Source organism: Grampus griseus (assembly GCF_964374135.1).
Source record: "Grampus griseus genome assembly, chromosome: 10".
Lineage (NCBI taxonomy): Eukaryota > Metazoa > Chordata > Mammalia > Artiodactyla > Delphinidae > Grampus > Grampus griseus.
Window position 1 is genome coordinate 24,037,283 of NC_139004.1, and position 25,637 is coordinate 24,062,919.

General features: G+C 41.7%; 2 protein-coding genes across 2 annotated transcripts; one reads left to right on the plus strand and one right to left on the minus strand.

The window, feature by feature from the left end:
• The first annotated feature begins 2,921 nt into the window (after window positions 1-2,921).
• On the plus strand, window positions 2,922-7,617 carry LOC309829145 (HLA class II histocompatibility antigen, DR alpha chain). Its single transcript, XM_082664846.1, has 5 exons — window positions 2,922-3,067; window positions 5,102-5,347; window positions 5,789-6,070; window positions 6,370-6,535; window positions 7,208-7,617. The coding sequence occupies exons 1-4, from the start codon at window positions 2,989-2,991 to the stop codon at window positions 6,522-6,524; spliced, it is 762 nt and encodes a 253-aa protein (XP_082520972.1). The 5' UTR covers window positions 2,922-2,988; the 3' UTR covers window positions 6,525-6,535; window positions 7,208-7,617.
• Window positions 7,618-16,858: 9,241 nt separating this feature from the next.
• On the minus strand, window positions 16,859-25,433 carry LOC309829142 (DLA class II histocompatibility antigen, DR-1 beta chain-like). The gene is made up of 6 exons (XM_082664841.1): window positions 25,258-25,433; window positions 21,404-21,673; window positions 18,872-19,153; window positions 18,005-18,115; window positions 17,512-17,535; window positions 16,859-17,230 (listed from the first exon to the last, which is right to left on the minus strand). Exons 1-6 carry the CDS (start codon window positions 25,355-25,357, stop codon window positions 17,217-17,219), a joined length of 801 nt encoding a protein of 266 aa, XP_082520967.1. The 5' UTR covers window positions 25,358-25,433; the 3' UTR covers window positions 16,859-17,216.
• Between the last annotated feature and the right edge of the window lie 204 nt (window positions 25,434-25,637).

Consider the following 25,637-nt stretch of genomic DNA (forward strand, 5'->3'; position numbering starts at 1 on the left):
AGCAGATTAGCCTTTGCCCCCTCTCAGGATGGAGAGGAGACATGATAGAGAACAAGGAGAGTTTTTTACATGGGGACTTGGGGAGGAAATGCCTAGATCAATATCCTCAAAGATCCTCTGGTAGGAAGTCCTCAGCAGGAGAAATACCATGAAGACTCTGAGTGCTAGAGGGAAAAGGAGGGAAAGGCAGATAAGGAAGGGGCTGGAGGCTCTCAGAGCTCAGACCACACAAACACGAAGCAAAGAGGTCCCAGACTTGACCTGGGTCCAAGGAGAAAGCGATCTCATTTCCAAGCCCTCGCCTTTTACTCCAAAATAACATTTTCTCTGGTTCTAAGTTTGGACTGTGGGGAGAACCCGAGTGAACTATGGGGGAAATAGAGATACAGAGCTAGAGGTAGAGAGATATATTTGCATTTAGTAGTTTTTTTTTAATTCCTATTTGCTTCTATGGTCTTGTCTGTATAGTAGGGAATAAAACCAAGAATATTACATTTCCCAGGCTCTCCCTACCCCCGGTTTCTGAATGTGGTCTACATTCTGCCAGTGAAACTTAAGAGTGTGAGATTCGGGAAGCAGAGACAGGCTGAAGGTTCCTCAGGTCATGGATACAAGGGTTCACAGACAGGGATCTTGTGTTGGCAGCATCCTTGTGTTCCCAAGACATTCCTTCCCCCTGAGCTCTAAAGGAGCCATGATGTCAGCAGTGGCTCCTACAGGTCCCTCCCTCTCAAAGTCTGTACTGACTTGTGCTCCTCCAGGCTTCCAAAAGTTTTGAGGTGTAATTCCCTATAATAGAGTAGAATTGTAATAAATAATCCCATTTAGGGTGTCCTCAGGGATTTCTACTTCCTGAATGAACTCTGACTAGTACAGAGGCTCCTCGCCTTTTAACGTTACCGAGACAACCTCATTCAGGTGCCCTCAGAAATTCCCTCAAACACACAGGAAGTTAGGGGTCAGGAGGAAACAGGGAACCATGATTAATGTCCAAATAGAAACTTCTTTCTCATCACAGAGAAAGGGAACTCAAAGTCTATTCTAAAGACTCCCCAGTTTAGTAATCTCATGAGGAGAACTAATCAGTGTTTTAGGACTAAACGACATCATAAGTTGCTGAGCAACATCTTGGGTTGAAGGTGCTATTACAACATCTAGAACACAGAGACATATATAGTCTCTGAGTTTACTGTACATATATTGAGCATCTCGTAAGAACAAGGCATTATGGCAGCCAGCAAAGGGCAAGCACAGAAAAATTATATTGGTTAGGTGTGATTAGAGGAGGTTAGGATAGAGGAGATGACAAACCTAAATTATAGGATCAGACTCTCAGCAGAGACTGATACTGTAAGTCTCCTCTGGCCCATTCCAGTGCCTCCAGGACACACAGTCCTCAACAATTTTAGGGCAGAACTGTGTGTGCGTCCTCCCAGGCACCCAGAAGTCAGGATCAGAGGATTTTCAAAGCCCTTAGATACCGGCTTCCCTGGTGGCACAGTGGTTGAGAGTCCGCCTGCTGATGCAGGGGACACGGGTTTGTGCCCCGGTCCGGGAAGATCCCACATGCCGCGGAGCGGCTGGGCCTGTGAGCCGTGGTCGCTGGGCCTGCGCGTCCGGAGCCTGCGCTCCGCAATGGGAGAGGCCACAACAGTGAGAGGCCAGCATACCGCAAAAAAAAAAAAAAAAAAAAAAAAAAGCCCTTAGATACAATCCAAAAATCAGCCATGTGTAGAGTCTTGGCTCTTCTGAACTGGGAGGGGAGTAGTAGGGCAGGATGAGACCTCAGCAGTGTAGAAAACACTGTGGAAAACCCACCCTAAGTATATGTGTCATGACTGATCTTCAAGAGTAAACTCACCATCTCATGAGCCGCCGCACTGCCAGGTCTCTCCTCCTTGGAAGTATTTGGATTCCAGCCCTTTCTAGGGTTGGTTTAACACTTTCCTTTCTGTTTTGCTATATTTTCAAAAAATGAGGGTCAGTCAACATGTGCTAACTTTCAGTATTCTCAACAGTGAACATCAAGATAAATTCTTTGAATCAGAACTTTCATCATGAGGAAGTAATGGTAAAGCCCTCCTACCGGTTGTTTTCTCTAGTCTTCCAGGTAAAATAAGGTCTGCCCCATTTACTCTCTTTATTCATCTATCTGATTCTTCAGGAAAGGTATGTGCCCAAAAGTCTTTTCCAATCTCAGGACACATTTAAGGTAATGGGAGTTAGGAATAGGTTTCCCCCTTTCCGGTCTACTATCTCCAGTAACCACTACCTACGTTCCAAGGTGTAGCTTTCCATACATCTCCAGCTTTGGGAGTGTTGGAACTCAGAGTTTCTCTTCTGATGTTCTCCTGAACTGTCAGGGATCCCAAACTCTTGGGTAGAGTTGGCCACCTTGGAGTCTAGGACACTGGAGGGAGCCTGAAGCAGTAAGAGGCGCCTTAAGGGCAGCTCTATCACCCAACACTGCCAAGATTCAGGCATTCCTCATAGCCTGACCATTTACCTTCCTTTTAGATGAACTACTGTCCCTTAAATAAATTCCCCGGCTGTCACAGCACAGAGACATGATCTGCCACTAACTCTTATCTTAGGATATTTCCATTGATTCTATTCTCACTAATGTGCTTCAGGGAGATCCATTTCTGGCACTTGGATTGGGATGGAAGAGTCTCTGAGTGATTGCCCATCATTCTTGAAAACTCAATTCTTTTGTTCTTTTTGTTTGGTTGTGAGTTTGTTTGATTGATTAAGAAGTTCCTTTTCATCTAATGAACAAAGCATCACCTTTCCTGGACCCTTTGCAAAAGTCCATCCCTTAGCAACAGCAGTGTCATATCAAATGATTTTTCTGATTGGCTGCAGCTCAACTGATTTTAAATTTTAATCAGTCAGGCTCTGAAACCCTACATTCTCTTTACTTGTATTCCAGTCTGTTGTGACCCACCTTGAGCTCTACTGACCCTCATCGAGACACCTAAAAAGAAAATGGCCATAATTGGAGTCCCAATACCAGGATTTTTCATCACTGTCCTGATAAGCCTTCAGGAATCATGGGCTATCACAGGTAAGTGCTGAAAGAATCAAAAGTAGGGATAAATAAGTTCTGAGAGCATCGGAGAAGTGAACTGTGGACATTTGAAAGACAATCTTTGGAGTGAAAAAGAAGAGTGACAGATATTTTCTCGGTCTAACTCTAATGTTATAATAAATTGTAGTTAGAAGAGCTCTCTGCTCACCAGCAATTGAAGTAAAATTTAGATTAGAGAAGCAAAACTCAATTGTATACTGATTAATACTATTGACTTTGATATAAGCCAAACTTTCAGGGAAATATTTTCTGACAGGCATTAACAAGATACCTTTCTGCTCTTTAACTTTTCATTCCTGGAAAATTAGTAAAAATTAAAAACCTCATGTAATTTCATGAGGATTAAATCAGAAAAAAGTATGAGATTTCTTGGCACCTGTTCTTAACTATTTTTGCCACGGTAGCTATCTTTTGGCCTGTCAATTCTGTCAGTCTATTTGGAGCATAGACATTATACTAAAGATCACTAGAAAGGAAAATCACCAAAAAGCAACCATTCACCCAAGGGAGGGGGAAGGGCAGCCATGCTGATATGAATTGCATTTAATTTACTGTCTCTTGGGACGGTGATAACCCCCGTTACAGTGGATCTCAAAAGGATCTTTGGTTGCTGTAACTTAGTAATATTCTTAAGAGAGTAGAAAAATTGAGTAAGGAAGTGAAGTGTCTGATATTACTCTCTACCATCTCCAGAGCAAATAGTGTGCCGTTGTGAAGGTGTATTGTGAAAAAACATTCTTCGCCCAGAGTGACCCCCAAAGAAGGTGGCAGGTAGACTGGAAATAAGTAAAGTAATAACCTAGCTCCAAGACCCATGATGACAGTGTAGGTTTCTATTGCCCAGAAAGAGCCACATACAAGGATGCCTTCCAGGAAAGATAGCTTCCCTCGGAGCTAAAAGAGGAAGTTACAATGTGTGTGTGTGTGTGTGTGTGTGTGTGTGTGTAGCTGCAAATGCTAAATAAATCCCTAGGTTTATCAATATACAGTCAGATTTTAAAACCCACCGCTCATTTACATGTACCACAGAGGCAGCATACTCTTCAATTGTAGCTTTCTTATTTCAAGTCCATTATTCCCTTGGTGTAGATTATTCTCACTATCAACCATAATAGAATATGTCCCTCAATGACAGTCTCAATCTAAAGATCTTTAAGGTGCAAGGGAATGTTGGTGAGGTCAATCCAAATATAGTACTTCCCTCAGAGGGATGCAGGGTGTGGGTGTGGATACAGGAAAGTGAGTGCTCCACAATGCTACAAGGTCTCAAACTTAATTATTTGGGTACCACAATCTCCAGTCATATAGTCCATGGGTCTGGCCCTTAAACATAAAGCAGTTTCTGATGCTAAAGTACTTGTTGTAATCCCGATGATATACTAAGAAATTACTTAAAACTAGTCTCATTTCATCTTAAAAACAAACCCAACATGGAAGCAAAACCACAGTAGAATATAATGGGAAAACTACATATAAATAGATAAAGTAATCTACTCAAGACCACTAGGTAGCTGAATGAGAATTCGAGATTTAATTTGATTCCAGAGTTCAAACCCAACCTTTTAAACATTGTTTCTCTCTTCTTAGAGTTATGGTGCTCTGAGACATGCCCTGGGATTCTGGCTTAAATTATTTAATTCCTAGGTCAAGAGAGTGAGAGAACATTTCTCTCTTAGGGGCTACTGCTGAAATTCTAAAGAGGGAATCATTTCTCAGGCAGTAACATAGAGACAAACAAAAGCTTCATGAGACTCTGGTTTTTCAGCCCTCATTTCCTCAATCCACACTCTCTACATTGAACCTTTGCTTGTCCACTCCCAGCTCTGTTGTACACGAATGTCCTTCACCCAGGCCTCATCTTCCCACTCATCCCTACTCTCCATCACTCCTCCTTTCCACTTGGCCCTCTCTTTCCACTACCCCTGCCCACATGTGTGTGTCTCACATCCTGGATTCTTCTTCAACTCTCTCTCCTGGTTCCCACCCTAATTCCCTTTCTTGTCTTTTCAGAGGATCACGTGATCATCCAGGCTGAGTTCTCTCTGTCCCCTTATCAATCAAACGAGTTTATGTTTGACTTTGATGGTGATGAGATTTTCCACGTGGATATGGAAAAGAAGGAGACAGTGTGGCGGCTTAAAGAATTTGGAAATTTTGCCAGTTTTCAGGCTCAGGGTGCATTGGCCAATATGGCTGTGGGAAGAGCCAACCTGGACATCTTGATAAAGCGCTCCAACCACACCCCAAACACCAATGGTAACTCTCTCTGCTGCACTCCTAGGCTTGGGAATTGTAGCTTTAAATAGATACTTCAGCTCTTTGTGTTATGTTACTGTGACTGCCTTTCCCTCCCAGGGACCTGTTCTTGCCATATGCAAGCTCCAAATTCTCATGCCACCAGCCCAAGAACTTTATGAGTTTGTTTCTTTCTTGATGTGCTCACATCTCGTCTCTAGCATCTACAGTCTCTCATAAAGTCATTGCCCTGAATCCATGCCGGGGGAGCCAGGAATGAGGTCCTTGGGTATCTTACACCTCAATGTTGGTTCCCGTTAATGGGGGAGGGTATCAGAGCTGGGTATCTGAGACCATGACACAGATTCTCAGGGCACAATTTCAATTGCTTTTTCAGCCTTGGTGGGAGGGAGAAGGGCAGGGTTAAGCAGGGAAGGCTAATTTCTGTCACCTGTCCCCCAGTACCTCCAGAAGTGACTGTGCTCTCAAACGCCCCTGTGGAACTGGGAGAGCCCAACGTCCTCATCTGTTTCATCAACAAGTTTTCTCCACCAGTGATCAATGTCACGTGGCTTCAAAATGGCAAACCTGTCACCACAGGAGTGTCAGAGACAGTCTTCCTGCCCAGGAATGACCACCTTTTCCGCAAGTTTCACTACCTCCCCTTCGTGCCCTCAGCCGAGGATGTCTATGACTGCAAGGTGGAGCACTGGGGTTTGGAGGAGCCTCTTCTCAAGCACTGGGGTAAGAACCATCCTTCAATCTCCTGTATTTTACGGTTTTCTCCTGTGATGCATGTGTCTGGCCCTTTGGGGCCACAAGTCCCCTAACTGTTTCATAACAGCTGCTCCAATTCCTGTTCCTGGTCTCCCATTGCTCAGCTTTCCCCACTTGTAATCTGTAATTCCCTTAATACATCATCCTGTCTTCCTCTTATTTAGTTGATGAAAAAATATTCTTTTGACTAAGTACCCTATATTTTGTCCTAAGTGCTGCTCCCTACCACATGCATTACTTCTGTACTCTGATTTATTTTTCCCCAGAGTATGAAGCTCCAACCCCCCTCACAGAGACCACAGAGAACGCAGTGTGTGCCCTGGGCCTGATTATGGCTCTGGTGGGCATCATTGTTGGGACGATCTTCATCATCAAGGGTGTGCGCAAAGGCAACACTGTTGAACACCGAGGGCCTCTGTGAGGCACCTGCAGGTGGGTTTGATGTGGTCAGAGGAAGACATATATGGAATGATCCAGAGGAAGGAAACAGAGTGAGGGAAAGGACATGTGATGCCTTTAAGGGAAAACAAGTGCAAAAGTCATGGCCCTTGATTTATCTTTGCTGGACAAAATCAGACATTGCCGTCATCTGATATTCCAAAGCCTCACAGTCCTATGTCCCTTTCCATACATGTGCCCCTAAAACCACACCTCCTGTCTTAGAACTTATCTCCAGTGCCTAAAATAATTGTTTCACATTAGAATACTGAGTCCTGTGATCTGGGAAAGTCAACTTCAAGATTAAGACTCTTCCTGGCTTATATTTCCTGAGCAGGATATCTGTTCTGAAGCATTTCCAGAGCTTCACTCTTTGGGGTTTAGGGTAGATTCATTGTATGAAGTGGAAATCTCTTGGAGGCCAAAGCCTGTTTTTGCCCCTCCATTCTGAAAAATAGTGTCAGAAGGTCTAAGAGAAAGTAAAGCATGGTCTGCTCATTCATGCTTACTTGGAAGGTTTGAAAGGTTGTATTTACAAGAGGTCACACAAATACTGAGAGACTGTTCCAAAGTCAAAGGATTAAAGGTGAAGAGGAAGGAATCTGAAGGTGAGAGCTCAAAATATTCATCTTAAACTCTATAGTAACTGTGTGTGTCCTGCTACAGGTAATGGACTTTGTTAAAGAGAAGATCGGTGAAGATATTTCTGCTTTAATAGCTTTACAAACCCGGCAGTACTCCGATTTTTCACCTCGGTGACAGCAACCATCCTTCAGCACTTCCCAACCCTTTAGCTACTCTAAGAGTAAAGACGCCTTCTACAATCTCCAAATTCTAATATCTAGTTATTTCCTGTCTATTGTTCCTTCTTGTATTGGCTTTCCCTCCATTTTCCACTGTCTTTTTATTATCACCATGTAATGCCTTTGGAATAGAGCCCATAGGATCCTTTCTCTGCTATGGAACCTTTTGAATGTTCTATGGGCTATCTCTTGTAAACTTATTATTTTGAGTTTCTTCTGACTGCAATTGTGATTTTTCTGAATACAATAAACTTTGAGTCGGTCTTCAGTGGAGTTTTTGGTATCTGAGCCAATTCTTCATGGTGGCTGGGGAGTATATGTGATCCTTTCATCCTGAAATGTCTGAATGTTAAATGTATCTTATAGGCTCTGTAGTTAATCAGAAATAGCCTGGTTCATTAGGACTCAAGTCCATTCAGAGGATCTTCCAGCAATCCAGTTGCTGTGGTCTGGTCCTCATATAGAAAACCCTAGAGTAGGGTTTATTTGTTGAGAGATGACTTAGCAACAGGTTCATAATCTGGTTTGGATTCTTCAGCCTCCAAATCAATGAGATATCTGGATCTTCAGGAGAGTGAATCTTAAATCCTAAGGAAGACTTCTGATAATGGATGAGACAGATGGTGGGGAACAGATGGTGGTGGAGCAGTGAGCAGAATAGAGGAGCGTTCATATACATAACAGGATATCCAAACAACACCACGCATTTTAGACTTAAGGAGGCATGAGATTGACATTACCATTTTCTTCTTTTTTTTTAACATCTTTATTGGACTATAATTGTTTTACAATATTGTGTTGGTTTATGCTGTATAACAAAGTGAATCAGCTATACATACACATATATCTCCAAACCCCCTCCTTCTTGCATCTCCCTCCCACCCTCCCTATCCCACCCCTCTAGGTGGTCACAAAACGCAGAGCTGATCTCCCTGTGCTATGTAGCTGCTTCCCACTAGCTATCTATTTTACATTTGGTAGTGTGTATATATTAATACCACTCTCTCACTTCATCCCAGCTTACCCTTCCCCCTCCCTGTGTCCTCAAGTCTATTCTCTATGCCTGTGTCTTTATTCCTGTCCTGCCCCTAGATTCATAGGAAGCATTTTTATTTTTTTTTATTCCATATATATGTGTTGTGTTAGCATGCTGTACTTGTTTTTCTCTTTCTGACTTACTTCGCTCTGTATGACAGACACTAGGTCCATCCTCCTCACTACAAATAACTCAGTTTTGTTTCTTTTTATGGCTGAGTAATATTCCATTGTATATTTGTGCCACATCTTCTTTATCCATTCATCTGTCGATGGACACCTAGATTGCTTCCATGTTCTGGCTATTGTAAATAGTGCTGCAGTGAACATTGTGGTACATGACTCTTTTTGAATTAATGTTTTCTCAGGGTATATGCCCAGTAGTGGGATTGCTGGGATGTATGGTAGTTCTACTTTTAGTTTTTTAAGGAACATCCATACTGTCCTCCATAGTGGCTGTATCAATTTACATTCCCACCAACAGTGCAAGAGGGTTCCCTTTTCTCCACACCCTCTCCAGCATTTATTGTCTGTACATTTTTTGATGATGGCCATTCTGACCAGTGTAAGCTGATACCTCATTGTAGTTTTGATTTGCATTTCTCTGATGATTAGTGATGTTGAGCATCCTTTCATGTGTTTGTTGGCAATCTGTATATCTTCTTTGGAGAAATGTCTGTTTAGGTCTTCTGCCCATTTGTGGATTGGGTTGTTTGTTTTTTTGATATTGAGCTGCATGAGCTGCTTGTATATTTTGGAGGTTAATCCTTGGTCAGTTGCTTCATTTGCAAATATTTTCACCCATTCTGAGGGTTGTCTTTTGGTCTTGTTTATGGTTTCCTTTGCTGTGCAAAAGCTTTTAAGTTTCATGAGATCCCATTTGTTTATTTTTTTTAATTTTCATTTCTCTAGGAGGTGGATCATAAAGGATCCTGCTGTGATTTATGTCGTAGAGTGTTCTACCTGTGTTGTCCTCTAAGAGTTTGATAGTGTCTGGTCTTACATTTAGGCCTTTAATCCATTTTGAGTTTATTTTTGTGTGTGGTGTTAGGAAGTGTTCTAATTTCATTCTTTTACATGTAGCTGTCCAGTTTTCCCAGCACCACTTACTGAAGAGGTTGTCTTTTCTCCATTGTATATTCTTGCCTCCTTTATCAAAGGTAACATGACCATATGTGCATGGGTTTATCTCCGGGCTTTCTATCCTGTTCCATTGATCTATATTTCTGTTTTTGTGCCAGTACCATACTCTCTCGATTACTGTACTTTGTAGTATAGTCTGAAATTAGGGATCCTGACTCCTCCAGCTCCATTTTTCTTTCTCAAGATTGCTTTGGCTATTCAGGGTCTTTTGTGTTTCCATACAAATTGTGAAATTTTTTGTTCTAGTTCTGTGAAAAATGCCATTGGTATTTTGATAGGGATTGCATTAAATCTATAGATTGCTTTGGGTAGTATAGTCATTTTCCCAATGTTGATTCTTCCAATCCAAGAACATGGTATATCTTTCCATCTGTTTGTATCATCTTTAATTTCTTTTATCAGTTTCTTATAGTTTTCTGTATACAGGTCTTTTGTCTCCTTAGGTAGGTTTATTCCTAGGTATTTATTATTTTTGTTGCAATGGTAAATGGGAGTGTTTCCTTAAGTTCTCTTTCAGAATTTTCATCATTAGTGTATAGGAATGCAAGAGATTTCTGTGCATTACTTTTGTATCCTGCTACTTCACCAAATTCATTGATTAGCTCTAGTAGTTCTCTGGTAGCATCTTTAGGATTCTTTATGTATAGTATCATGTCATCTGCAAACAGTGACAGTTTTACTTCCTCTTTTCCGATTTGGATTCCTTTTATTTCTTTTTCTTCTCTGATTACTATGGCTAAAACTTCCAAAACTATGTTGAATAATAGTGGTGAAAGTGGGCAACCCTGTCTTTTTCCTGATCTTAGATGAAATGGTTTTAGTTTTTCACCATTGAGAACAATGTTGGCTGTGGGTTTGTCACATATGACCTGTATTATGTTGAGGTAAGTTCCCTCTATGCCTACTTTCTGGAGGGTTTTTATCATAAATGGGTGTTGAATTTATTAAAAGCTTTTTCTGCATCTCCTAAGATTATCATATGGTTTTTATCCTTCTATTTGTTAATATGGGTTATCACACTGATTGATTTGCATGTATTGAAGAATTCTTGCATTCACTGGATAAAGCCCACTTGATCGTGGTGTATGATCCTTTTAATGTGCTGCTGGATTCTGTTTGCTAGTATTTTGTTGAGGATTTTTGCATCTATGTTCATCAGTGATATTGGCCCTTAGTTTTCTTTCTTTGTGACATCTTTGTCTGGTTTTGGTATCAAGGTGATGGTGACCTTGTAGAATGAGTTTGGGAGTGTTCCTCCCTCTGCTATATTTTGGAAGAGTTTGAAAAGGATAGGTGTTAGCTCTTCTCTAAATGTTTAATAGAATTTGCCTGTGAATCCATCTGGTTCTGGGCTTTTGTTTGTTGGAAGATTTTAAATCATAGTTTCAATTTCAGTGCTTGTGATTGGTCTGTTTATATTTTCTATTTCTTCCTGGTTCAGTCTCAAAAGGTTGTGCTTTTCTAAGAATTTGTCCATTTCTTCCAGGTTGTCCATTTTACTGGCATAGAGTTGCTTGTAGTAATCTCTCATGATCTTTTGTATTTCTGCAATGTCAGTTGTTACTTCTCCTTTTCCATTTCTAATTCTGTTGATTTGTGTCTTCTCCCTTTTTTCCTTGATGAGACTAGGTAATGGTTTATCAATTTTGTTTATCTTCTCAAAGAACCAGCTTTTAGTTTTATTGATCTTTGCTATTGTTTCCTTCATTTCTTTTCCATTTATTTCTGATCTGATCTTTATGATTTCTTTCCTTCTGCTAACTACAGGGGTTTTTGCTCTTCTTTCTCTAATCGCTTTAGGTGTAAGGTTAGGTTGCTTATTTGAGATTTTTCTTGTTTCTTGAGGTAGGATTGTATTGCTATAAACTTCCCTCTTAGAACTGCTTTTCCTGCATCCCATAGGTTTTGGGTCATCGTGTTTTCATTGTCATCTGTTTCTAGGTATTTTTTGATTTCCTCTTTGATTTTTTCAGTGATCTCTTAGTTAACTTTTTGTAGTGTATTGTTTAGCCTTCATGTGTTTGTATTTTTTCAGCTTTTTTCCTGTAATTGATATCTAGTCTCATAGCATTCTGGTCAGAAAAGATACTTGATACGATTTCAATTTTCTTAAATTTACCAAAGCTTGATTTGTGACCCAAGATATGATCTATCCTGGGGAATGTTCCATGAGCACTTGTGAAGAAAGTGTATTCTGTTGTTTTTGGATGGAATGTCTTATAAATAATCAATTTAGTCCATCTTGTTTAATGTGTCATTTAAAGCTTGTGTTTCCTTATTTATTTTCATTTTGGTTGATCTGTCCATGGGTGAAAGTGGGGTGTTAAAGTCCCCTGCTATGATTGTGTTACTGTCGATTTCCCCTTTTATGGCTGTTAGCATTTGCCTTATGTATTGAGGTGCTATGTTGGGTGCATAAATATTTACAACTTATGGATTGATCCATTGATCATTATGTAGTGTCCTTCTTTGTCTCTTGTAATAGTGTTTATTTTAAAGTCTATTTTGTCTTATATGAGAATTGCTACTCCAGCTTTCTTTTGAGTTCCACTTGCATGGAATATCTTTTTCCATTCCCTCACTTTCAGTCTGTATGTATCCCTAGGTCTGAAGTGGGTCTCTTGTAGACAGCGTATATACGGGTCTTGTTTTTGTATCCATTCAGCCAGTCTATGTCTTTTGGTGGGAGCATTTAATCCATTTCCATTTAAGGTAATTATTGATATCTATGTTCCTATTACCATATTCTTAATTGTTTTGGGTTTGTTTTTGTAGGTCTTTTCCCTCTCTGTGTTTCTTGCCTAGAAAAGTTCCTTTAGCATTTGTTGCAAAGCTGGTTTGTTGGTGCTGAATTCTCTTTGCTTTTGCTTGTCTGTAAAGGTTTTAATTTCTCTGTCGAATCTGAATGAGATCTTTGCTGGGTAGAGTAACCTTGGTTGTAGGTTTTTCCCTTTCATCACTTTACCCATTTTCTTAACTTAGACTGAAACTAATTTTTATCACATTGAGTTATTATGAAAATTTCAAATTAAAATGCAAGCAAAATAGTTAGATATCATGCTTAGTGATATTATAAATTCCATTAGTTTTCTTCAAAATTTTTACAGCCTTTTGATAAAAATCTAAGGGAAGCAAAATTAAAATAAGCCAAACAAGCACAAATCATGGCAGCATGACCTTGAAGGGTAGCAGAATATGCCACCACACAATATGCCTCTTTGGCATAAGGATTATTTTGACCTCACAGGTGGTTTTAGATAATAGAATTTAAATTACTTGTTGGCCACAGGAGTCTGCAATACCAAATATCTCCTGCAAATACCTCTGGTATTATAGAAACTCAAATACAAAAAATTATTAAGGCACTTGGCTAAAAGAGACTAGTGCCTCTTCGTGTACATTCTTTTATTTATTTGGTACAGAATGGTTTGGTTCATGGGGCCTATGAATAGATGCCTATTTCAGCCCCTTGGTATTTTCCTTCTGATAGCCATCATTGTTGACTCCCTGACGAGCTGTGTTCTCTCAAGGGTTTTATAGGTGTTCACAGCACCATTAGTACATCAGATTGTCTCGCTGTGCTTTGAGAAAGAGAAACAAGATGAACAATGAGATGAACAGCAAAAACCTTCTTCAAAAGTGATTTCATAACCTGTAAGTTTCACAGCGAAACAAGTCACCCTGATGATAACTGAGTGTGCTAATAATAAACACATGAGAGGATGACCAAAAGGGGGGAATTGCTGAAGTAATTACACAAGGAGGCCATTAGACCGAGATGGCTTGAATGCCTTGGTAGCCTGCATAAGCAAACCCAAACCCAAGCCAGATCTAATATCCGTTAATGTACTCGTATCCCAGAAAATGAATTTAAGAGCAACCAGTCACAAACACCCAACTAGGCTTTTGCAAGTAAGGCGGCCACTTAAGTTATAGCCAATCAAATAATTTCCTTTCTTTCCTACTGCCTCATTTTTATAAAAGTCTTTCCCCCAGCTTATGTTGATGGAGTGCTCCTAACCACTTTCAGTTTGGCACTGCTGGATTTGAGTTGATATTCCCTCAAATAAAGTCTTGAAAAAAATTTGGTGGGTCTCAGTTTACCAGATTGTAAATGATATTGTATACTTAATTTTTGTTTAATGCCTTCATTGCCATATATAGAATACAAATCGATTTTTTGGGTTGATTTTGAATTCTGCAACCTTGATGAACTTTCTTATTAGTTGTAGCAGTGGGGTTTTTTTTGAGGGGGGGAAGCATTCCTTGGAATCAAGAAAATGATACCATTTGCAATAGCATCCAAAAATGTCAATTATCAAGGAATAAATCTAATAAAAGATGAGTGAGATTTCTATAGTGGAAACTACAAATCATCATTAAGAGAAATTAATAGAACTACATAAATGATGAGAATACAAAATTTGGAGATCGATCATAAGAGTAAATATTTTAAAGATGTCAGTTCTCTCTAAATTAATCCAAATTCAGTAAAAATCTCATTAACATCATGGCAAGGAATTTTGTTTGCTGGCTTTCTTGCTAGTTTTGTTTTGTTTCTTCACTGTTTTGGGGTTTTCTTGGTGGTGGTGGTGGTGGTGGTGGTGGTGGTGGTGTGGGAGGATTGCCAAGCTGAATTTAAAAATTCACATGTAAATACTATAGCCTTAGATTAGCCAAAAACATTTTGAAAAAAAAAACTGGAAGAAATTCAGCACAAGATAATGAAAGCTATATGAGTTAACATTGTGTGATATATTAATTGATATAGTGTGGTGTTGGCTCAAGTAGAGACAAACTGCACAACAGAACAAAAGAGAAATTCTAGAAACAGATCCCCTCACAAATGCAATGCTCTTGTCTACGGTGACACTGCAGAGCAATGGGGGAAAGATGGTCTTTTCAATAAATGCTGCTAGGTCGTCTGAAAGTCCTTTTAAGGAAATTTAATGTGACACCTACTCAAATTTCAATAAAAACCAATTTCAGATGGATTGGAAAAATTTAGTAAGATTTAACATTGAAGCAAACGGGGCCTTGGATTTCAATTGACAGATGATCTAAATTTCTTTACCAGATGTACCACTATACAGATTGTCTTTTTTTTTTTTTTTTTTTTTGCAGCATGCAGGCTTCTCACTGTTGTGGCCTCTCCCGTTGCGGAGCACAGGCTCCGAACGCGCAGACTCAGCGGCCATGGCTCACGGGCCCAGCCGCTGCACGGCATGTGGGGTCTTCCCAGACCGGGGCACGAACCCGTGTCCCCTGCATCGGCAGGTGGACTCTCAACCGCTGCGCCTCCAGGGAAGCCCCCAGATTGTCTATTTTGAGTCAGTTTTGGTAAATTATATGGGGTAGATTAAAGAAGCGTACAAATTATTTGCATTTATCTCATGGAGACGTAGATTGTATATCCCCTCCCCTTAAATCTGGACTGACCCTGTACTCACTTAGACCATTATAATGTGATGGAAATTACTCCACACAAGTTCTGAGGCTAAGTTTGAAGAAGTCTTGTAGCTTTTACTTTCCTTTCTCGGGAGTCCTGAGGCATCAGGCTTGTCTTCACAGCTGATGGGACCACATAGCCCACGTTAGAGGCACTGGAACTTCATGCAGAGGGAGAGAGTGTCTCAGTGTCCCAGATGAGCCTCCAGAGGACCCCAGCCCCAGCTACTGTCTGACTGCAGCCATGTGAGAGACCCTCCATGGAAACCACCCACTAAGTTCAACCAACTCTTAGAATTGTGAAAAATCATCAAATAGCTACAGTTTTAAGTCACTAAGTTTGGGGATGATTTGTTACACAGAAATAGATCATGAAATTTAGTGTTTTTCAATGAATTGCATCTAAAATATCAAATCTACTGGCATAAAATTCTTTATAATATCTTCTTAGTATCTTTTTAATGCCTGTAGGATCTTTAGGCATATTATCTTTTACATTCCAGGTGTTAATAATTTGTAATTTAGATTTTTTTCTGCTTTAGCAATCTTGTAGGTGATTTATTTAAAAAGTGAAAGAAAGAAAATCTTCTAGTTTTGTTAATTTTCTTTATTATACATTTATTTTCAATTGTATTAATTTTCTCTTTTACCTTTATTATTTCCTTTCCTCTATTTTTCAAGTTAAATTTACTTTTCCTAGATGCTTAAGATAAAAGTTTAGGTCTCAGGCTTCCCTGGTGGCGCAGTGGTTGAGGGTCCGCCTGCCGATGCAGGGGACCATGGGTTCGTGCCCCGGTCCGGGAGGATCCCACATGCCGTGGAGCGGCTGGGCCCGTGAGCCGTGGCCGCTGAGCCTGTGCGTCCGGAGCCTGTGCTCCGCAACGGGAGATGCCACAGCAGTGAGAGGCCCGCGTACCACAAAAAAAAAAGTTTAGGTCTCTGATTTTTATATATTTTTCCTTTCATAATATAAGCATTTAAATCTATAAATTTCCCTCTGGAGATTCCTTGGGTTGCATATCACATGTACTGAAAATCTATTTTAACATCCCCGTAGTTTTCTAATTTCTCATCTGATTTATTCTTTGATAAGCCATGGATTATCTAGAAGTGTATTACTTCATTTCCCAAAACCGGCTACTATCTCAGCTAAATATTCCTGATTACAGAATACAGAAAACTCAAGATAAAACAGAGAATGAAGCAAAGAAACCTACCAGGCCCACATGTGACCAAAATTCAGGAATAAAAATAAAAACAATTATTGAAAACCTCTTGTTGGGGCTCAGGGAAGGCTGTTCCCAAATATGCCACAATGGCATATTGATTATTTTGAACTAGTTACTTAAGAAATGGCCAATGCAAGAGGGACACTCTGACCCTCCTTCTGTCTCCCTGAAAGCAGGAAATAATCTCTCATGTGAAAGACGCACTCCCTGCATCTGGAGGTATGACACACTTATCACCATTCAGACCAAGAAACCTATATAAACAAACCTTGTTGCATCTTTAATTTGTTGATACTACCTCAGGCCCAAACTTTGGTTAGATTCTTCACTATTAGAGCACCCAAAACCTAAGTGTCTTTGTCCTGTCAATTACTCACAAACTTATTGTTTCTTTGTCTAAAAAGCATAAAAGCTACCTGCTTTGGCCACTTCTTAGGTCCTATTTCTAGAGACCTCCATGCACGTGAATTAAAATTTGTTTCTTTTTCTCTTGCTAATCTGTCTTGCATCAATTTTATTAATAGTCTAGCCACAGGAACTCAGGAAGGATAGAGAGGGAAATTCTCACCCTCCCGCTGCCCACCCTCCCCACCAGACACTCTCTTTCTCTCTCTCTCTCTCTCTCTCTCTCTCTCTCTCTCTCTCCCTTTTCGTTTTTGCCCACGTTTTTCCTTGAAGCTCTATCAGGCAGATGCTTCTCACTCCACGTTTATTTGAGCAAAACTTTGTAAAGAAATGTGGGTTAAAGATGTGTTCACATGAAAGGGAGGCCATAAGGCTTCAATATAAAAGGGACCAGGAAAGAATGAAGATAGGATACTGCTTTCAATATTCCAGATTTCCAGGTCAAGGGGCAGGGGCTGAGGAAGCCATCAGGGAGGAGATTTTCTGCAGGAGCAAACCAGATCTTGAGAAAGTACTCTCTTTGTGGATTAAAAGCCCAACAGGAAACACTTTCATGCTGCAAAGTAGCTAAGCCAGAAGGTTCTTTCTCTTATGAGTGTCATTATCTTCACTTCAGTTTAGGAGTCCTGCAAAAGACAGAAGATAGCGTTGTTTTTACTACAAGCTAATTCTACAAGCAGCTTCTTTCCCCCTCTCCCAGGGTCTCATGTTAAAGCAGTATTGCAAGAAGGGGGAAAAAAATTCCTAGATCTCCCTGAGCCAAAGCTACTTTAGGGAACTGGCCTTTTGTTAAGTGGCCAGAAGAAGTTTAGAATTCAAAGTCTTTCCCATTATGTCTGTCTTGTCTTCTCTACAACCAGTTCTAGGAGACCAAATCTATCTCTAAAAGAGGATTAAAGGGCATTACCTGTTGGCTGAAGTCCAGAGTGTCCTGGGAAAGAGAAGAGAAGATATATATTTAAAGGATATGGAAGGAATTCTGTCCCCAGCCCCAGGCCCCCACCTGATATATCTCTACCCCACAACATATATCCCCTAATGCCAGGGTAGACAGGAGAGCAGACACTAGGAGCATGTGATCCATGAAGTTTCTGTCACACAAATCCAGGGTAATTTCATCAGCCTTTGTGTCTCTTCCCGCATTTGCCCCAGGATCTCCACCCAAAATCTCCATGCATGTTAACTCTTCTTTTATCTCTACAGGCCATCACCTCTTATTTTTCAACCATAAGTAACCATGAACTGTTGATTTCTGGATTTCCAGGAAATTTGAGGTCAATAAAGGGGAAATAAAAGTTTTACACAGGGTCACTGATATACAGCGAACAAACTTGAGCAAAACCATCTTTCTTCCTCCAAAAAAGTCTGTGGGGCATCTCAGCTGCCAACAGGTTCCTTACCTTTCTGATTCCTGAAGTAGATGAACAGCCCCACCCCAAGGAAGAGCAGACCCAGAACAAAGGCCCCGATTCCACTCAGCATCTTGCTCTGAGCAGATTCAGACTGTGCCCCTGAGGAAAGAAGCTAGTTTTAGTGATTCTTATCCCAAATCCAACTTCTCTAATTGAGATTCTGAGATTGAGATCTTTGAGAATGGGGAAAGAAGGATGCCCTGGAAGAACTAGATTGACTGGTCATTTCTGGAAAAGAGGTTAAAAATACAGAGTAGCTACAAGGTTAAGACACTGAACCCATTTAAATATCACAGCCCTGACGTAAGGCCATGACTACAACATCTGACGGGTGAGGACCCTGGGGCTGAATGAGGTTAAGGAGCTTGTCTAGGGTGACAGAGCTAATAAAAGGCAGAACTGAGGTTGGACTCCCCTCATGTCAGGAAGGTCCCTATATTGTAGAGGATGTGCCCCTTCTCAGATCACAGTGAACATCTCAGAGAAACAGTGTCAGAAGTACAAGCCCAGCCTGAGGCAGAAGACTGGTGCCCAGGGCCATGTAGTGACCATGACCTGAGATTTCATGGAGGCTCAAAACAGGGACACCTCTTTTCTGCATGTCAGGCAGAATTGCCTCCCAGGGGGTGTAGGTACTTGTAGAAGATATCATAGGATATCTGTAAACTATCAGAGGATTTCTATCACAGGATATTATAAGGTTCCTGTGATATCCTCAATAATAACCTCAGCTGAAGGAGAGGAGAACACAGAGCAAATGAACACATGCTGTGGGAGAGGAGAAACCTGTCACTCAGGGGTAAGCAAGCCCCTCCTTGGTAGATGAGGAACTTATGAGGCCAGAAAGCTTCTCACTCCATTCCACTGTGACAGGGCTGGTCTGGCTGGGGTGCTCCACGTGGCAGGTGTAGACCTCTCCACTCTGAGGGACTGTTTCAAGCATCACCATGGTCTGGAAGGTCCAGTCTCCATTAGCGATCAGGCCTGTGGAGACCACCCCTGCCTCCTCTTCCTGGCCGTTCCGGAACCACCTGACTTCAATGTGGCCTGGATAGAAACCATTCACAGAGCAGACCAGGAGGTTGTGGTGCTGCAGGGGCTGTGTCTTTGCAGGATACACAGTCACTGTAGGCGCCACTAGGAGAGAAAAAGGTAGAGGGGATAAGTGAGGGAGACAGAGTAAGTCTCATTGGTTGGCTGCCTTTCTGCCCCCAGTCTCCAGTCTCCGGCAGGCCTCCCTGAAAGCTGGCTGTGTAGCCCAACAGAAATTAGTGCCATAAGACTTGACTTTAATGCTTACAGTATGGGCCCATTAGATCTGACAGATGTTCAGGAAATTTGTTTTCTATTGTTTTGTTTTTCATAGCATGAAAGAGTTATTCATTGTTGAATTGATGTGTTTACAAATCTTTGCACAGTATATAGTGTATTATTAATAGCATGATTTCTGGAGCCAGGGTGCCTGAGTTCAAATCCAGGCTCTGCCTCCTACTGATTGATCCTAGGTGAGTTTTAAAATTCCTCTGTGCCTCAGGTTGCTCACCTGTAAAGGGGGATAATAATACTAACTTACCTCTTAGGGTTATGTGAAGATTAATGTACCTGAAGTATGTGAAACGATGGCTGGAACTTAGTCTTTAATATATGTTAGCTATTTACTATCTTCATTTACTTGGAGAGAAAATATGACTCAAAGCAGTGTGGATAAATTAGAGGGCAGCTTGGGGTAGATGGGGAGACAGAAGATAAAATCCTGGGAATGCTGCACTCACACCTTAGAACACCACAGAAAGGGTTCTACCCTGGGAAGCAGGAATAGACAAAAGTGACTCTTGAACTCTGAGTTGAGTTCCAAGGAAAGCATGATTCCTGAAAGGGAGAGAAAGGACCAAGTAAAGTCACTCATTAAAAAAAAAACCAAACAAAACCAAAACAAAAGCTTATTATTACACTCAGCTGATCAATTCTTCTGCTTTGCAAAACAAGCAGATCTATTACTGGAATTGTATCATTTTACAATTGTCTTTCTTTTTAAGCTGGCATTTCAGTTCAGGGCAGGGTCTGAGACTCATTAATATGTGTGCTTAGTTCCTGAGACAACCCTTGACACCACCAGCCACAATAAACACAATTATTATTTGCAAAAGAGAAATCTGGAGGAAAAAACATTTTTACAATAATGCAAAGTGGTAGATTTAAGTTTGATGGTAAATCATCACTAACAATTTTGCAGTATATTTCATTAAATAAAAATGTTTAAATTCCTAACTTGGAATATAATGAACAGAATCAAAACATAAACCACAGACTGGAGTAAAAGCTAAATCAAATGTCAGCAACTTGTTACTCTTAATGCATAGAGAACTCATAAAATCACCGAGAAAACCGCCAGGACTCGGAGATAGTCAACAATAGATAATTCTTAGAGCCATAACAAAGGTCAGCCAATAAATATGTGAAAAATGTTCAAGAACCTTAAAAATCAAAGAAATTTTAAATAAAAACAAAAAGATATAAATTTTCAACTGTTTGGTAATGTTGAAAAAAGATCTAATAAAGGGGAATGTAAAGTAAAATGAGGTAAATTGTTACAAGTATAAAAAGGATAATATGTAACTACTCAAATACTACTAGCGTTATAAAAAATAGTAACATCAGCATATTAAGTAACAAAATTATAATTCAAAAAGTTGATTTCACAATCATTTCAACTATGTAAAATATATATACTAAGGAGGAAAAAAGCAAGAAATTTAGACCTGAAATAAGCTTCAGAGAGATCAGAGGTGCCACAGAGGCTCCCCTGCCCGCACCTGTCAAAAAGTAGTCTGACACTTTTTTCTCAGTGAAGTGCTCCTACACACAGACAGACGCGGCACACTTATTTCCGGGGTGTCAGGAGTAAGAGGGTGTGTGCCCAGAGCACACTGTGACTCTTCTCCTCACAGGCTCCCAATCCTTTCACTTTCCTCACCTCTCCTTCCCCAAACCTTCCCCCAACCATAGACACCTTGAAGTCCCTCCCGCATCTCTAACCGCCCACCCCAGTCGGGGTTTCCTCCCCTCCCCCTCCCCTCCCCCACAGGGACCAAGGACGCCCGGAGCCTCCCTCCTGCACCCCTCCCGCCACACCTCCCCTCCCTCCCGGGCCTCCCCACACCACACACGCTCTCTCCCCTCTCACAGTCACTGACAAAATCACACACGGTCTCCAAACAGGCTCTCACAGGAACCCGCCTAACTTGTACTTGCTCACAGCCCTACACACCCCCCGCCCCCCGAACGCAGTCTCCTCTGTCCCCGTCTCCGTGTCTCTCTGTCTCTGTCTCAAACACACACTCACACGCACTGCGCCCCCGCCCGCTGGCCGCCCAGCCCCGCGCTCACCTCGCCGCTGCACCATGAAGCTCTCCACACCCCCGTAGTTGTGTCTGCACACCGTGTCCACCGCGGCCCGTTCCTGCTCCAGGATGTCCTTCTGGCTGTTCCAGTACTCGGCGTCCGGCCGGCCCAGCTCGGTCACCGCCCGGTACTCGCCCACGTCGCTGTCGAAGCGCACGTACTCCTCCCGGTTATACGTGCGTCTCAGCACGAGCCGCACCCGCTCTGTCCCATTCGAGAAACGACACTCGGCCTTGAACTGATACATGAAAAGTGCTGTGGGGACAGGAAAGATCTGATTACCTGGGCGGGCTCCTGGGAAGAGACTGAAGGCAATAACCACAAATGCAGGGCACCCAGACGGAGGACGGGACACTGACACTCCCTTATTGGCCCCACTGGCACCCCCAACTACCCCACGGGTTCATCTTTGATCTGCAGGGTCAAGAGAGACCACGGTGGGTGGAGGAGACCCCTCTGATCCTAAGGCATTTGGGATGCAGTCAGCTCTGTACTTGGCTGGAGATCTCCAAACCGGAGCCGGACGGGGATTTGCCCCATCACCACCTCCTCCTGAATGCCTCCACCAGAAAAACACTCTCTGCTTCCTCCTCTCATCCCATGACCCTTCAGCTGTTCCTGAAACACTTCCTTACCTAGTGCTGACCTTGTGCCAAGCCTGTGCTGCTGCCCCTGGGATTCCACAGAAGGAAAAACAAACATCTCCCCTACCTTCTAGGAGCATAAAATTTAATGAAAGTGATGGACAAAACCCAACCACACAAGAATTAATTATACAGGAGCCAGAAATGTCACAAGAAAAGCGTGGAGATCTAGAACAGAGAATAATTTATGTTAGGGTGTCAGAGAAGTAGTCTCTAAAGACTGATATTTAAGATGTGACATGAAAGGTTAAGTTGATGTGAGCTGAAAGGGAGAGTGGGTGTAGGGGGGTGTATGTGAGGGAAAGAGGAGGCATATTTCAGGTAAGGGTAATATCGTGTGCAGAAGCTTGAAAGACATGATGAACTTCTGCAAGAAATCAGAAAAAAAAAACAGTTCACTGAGCACAGAGAGTGAGGAAGGAGGAGGGTAAAAGACTAGACTGGAGAAATGGTGTGGGGTACTTAGAAGCCTCGGAGACAATGTTAGGATTTTGACTTCATACTAAATGTAATGGGAAACCCTAACCCTAACCTAGGTTAGGTAGAGATACGTGAAGCTACTGAAGCGTTACAAGGAGGGTCATTTATGTTTACTTTTAGGAAATAATTGTAGGTACCACATAGAGATTGGATTTTAGGAGTTCACAAGTGGAGACAGGGAGACCATTTAGGAACATGGTAGAATTCTCCAGTGAAGGTGTGCTTGTGGCTTCATTTAGTGTGGTACTGACAAAGACAGTAGTAAAAATAGAGTGAACAGACTTGGGGTAGATTGTTGTATGACTTGTTAATGAATTAAATGGTGGGGTTTGGTGGATAGAAGGTCAAGCTTATCCCTCAGGACTCTGTCTTCACATATCTCCACAAATAAAAATCAAAGTTCTCACCATGACCATCAGGGCCTAATATGATCTGGCTCCTGATTTCCTTTCCAACCTCATCTTATTTCACTCCCCAACTTGTTTGCTCTGCTTCAGTCACTCTAGCCTTCTTTCTGTCCCTTAAACAGCAAACATCTTCCCACAGTTTGGCCTTTCCCTTGGTCCCTCTCCCTGGAGCATCTGTCCCTTAGATCCCTCACATGTCTGGCTTCTTCTCATCATTTATGTCTCAATTGAATGTCAGCTTTCCAGGGAGAGCTCCCTAGACACTTGAATTGAAGGCAGGTGAATCCAATACTCTCTGTCCCATAACCTTGAACTATTCTTTTCAGAGGACTTGCTGCTCTCTGAAATGTTTTTTTTGGTTTTGTTGGTTGTCATTGTTGTTGTTAAATGTTTATTGGATTGTTGTCTTTCTTGTCATTAAGTAAGTTCCAAGATAATTGGGGATTTTTCTATCTTATTCAAATAGGATTATCTGAGCCCAGAATAGAGCCCAGCATATAATAATAGTTGCTCAGAAAAATATTTGTAGTCTAAATTAATAAACCCAGGGTTCTAGGAAATGATTTTTGTGGGCATCCCAGAAAGCAAGAAAGGGTTCAGCTCCAACACTCTTTTATTCTGATGACACATTATATCCCTTCTACTTCTCATGAAAAACCCAAATTTCCTCTTTCTTCTTCTACTAGTTGGAAGGAACATTCACAGGTAGAAAATGGTAATTTTAAGGGAAGGGGAAGAGTTCATTATGTTCGAAATCATCCAGTGAACCTGTTATAATGCTGAGGGTTTGTGCATACTTCGGGGGTTATCAGATCTGGTGATGACATAGCTGGGGAAAATAGGGAGGAACTAAAATTTGAGGTAACCAAACATAGCTGATTAAGGAAAACAGAGGGCATGATGCATGATCTTATGAAATTTGGGTCCAAGACTCCAAGAGACCAATGAGTTCCCTTGACTTGCTTACCAGCTTTCAGCCCAATGGGATGGAAACAACTTTCACACTGTCTGTACCCTAATGAGGTACATGGTTTCCCATGTAAAACTGCAGATATTTGACTATCTGTGAACTACAAAATCAGAATTTCATATAATTTATTCTATGCCTCGGCCAGAGAAGGGGGAGATAGGAGGGAAACTGATAGTATAGAAAGGCTTAGGCTTCCCTGGTGGTGCAGTGGTTAAGAATCCGCCTGCCAATGCAGGGGACACGGGTTCGAGCCCTGGTCCTGGAGGATTCCACATGCTGCAGAGCAATTAAGCCCATGCACCACAACTACTGAGCCTGCACTCTAGAGCCCGTGATCCACAACTACTGAAGCCCTCATGCCTAGAGCCCATGCTCCGCAACAAGAGAAGCCTCCGCAATGAGAAGCCCATGCACCGCAACGAAGGGTAGCCCCCGCTTGCCACAACTAGAGAAAAACCCGCACACAGCAACAAAGACCCAACTCGGCCATAAATAAATAAATAAATAAATTTTTAAAAAAAAAAAAAAAAAAAAGAAAGGCTCAAAATAGATTCATAATGGTCACTAACCTGTGTTGGGTGTTCAGAAGATGGCTTACATTTTTTAAGGCATCAAAGAACACCCCATAGGTGCTCTTTATCTACAGGGTCATTCCAAGTACTAAGAATCCCTGCTTCAGCTACAGGGTGCCTTACCCAGGAGTAATAGAGAGAAAACTAACCCCAACTTCTGTCAAAGAACTCCTAGTACAGGGATTCAAACCTTATAAACATTGGAGTTCAGGGGAAATGGAAAGAAGATAATGGGGGAGTTCCCTTGATACATCCTCATATATTAGGGAGAGGTAGCAGCGTCACAGATCCTGTTGAGGACATAACACAGGACCTTCTAGGAGAGATCTTCCTAATTATTTAGATTCTCCATAAAATCTTCAGAGAAACTTTCCCTTTTTCTTGTACATTCAACATAATAAAGAGATCTGTTAATGGAGAATTATTTTAACATCATTTTTTCTAAATCTTTTCAAACACCTGAAGGGATGGGATGCAAGGCTGGGGAAGGTTCATTGCAGGACACTTGAGAAGAAATAGACTATAGATATGGAGGCTACGTATGCCACACTCATTGAGAGGGCAAGTATCCAGGCACCTTTTGTGGTAGATAGATTGGAGATCCATGTGATAAAGATAGGTGGTCACTAAAAACAAAGTCACTGCACCACCAGGGAAGCCCGAAAAGTCACAACTTTTAAAGAAGGCTGGTCTGGACACAGAGATAAAGCTAACTCCCTTCCTTCCCCCACCCCACAATAGCTCACCCCCCAAAGTGTTCACTTACATGGGGTCTCCCTGGTCCAAGCGAGGGGCGGGCTCAGCACCATCAGTATCACTGTCAGAGCTGCCATCCAGGAGCCTCCGGAGAAATACAGGGACACCATGCTGGAGAACAGGAGAGGACAGGGTGTGAGGGGAGCAGGCAAGCCTCGCTGAATTGGGAACTGCGACTCTCCTCCACCCAAGTGATACCAACCAAGGAATTCAGTATTTGCTCCTGGATTGGGTTAGCTCAGTGTTGGAGAACCAATCAGCATCACAGACGAGAAACATCATCAGTTACTGGTCAGAGATTCAGTGTGAAGGTGCTCTTCTGAAACTTAGAATTTCCTCCATTAAAAGGATTGTTTTAATTTAGTGCTTTAAATGTTTGATCCAGTTGTA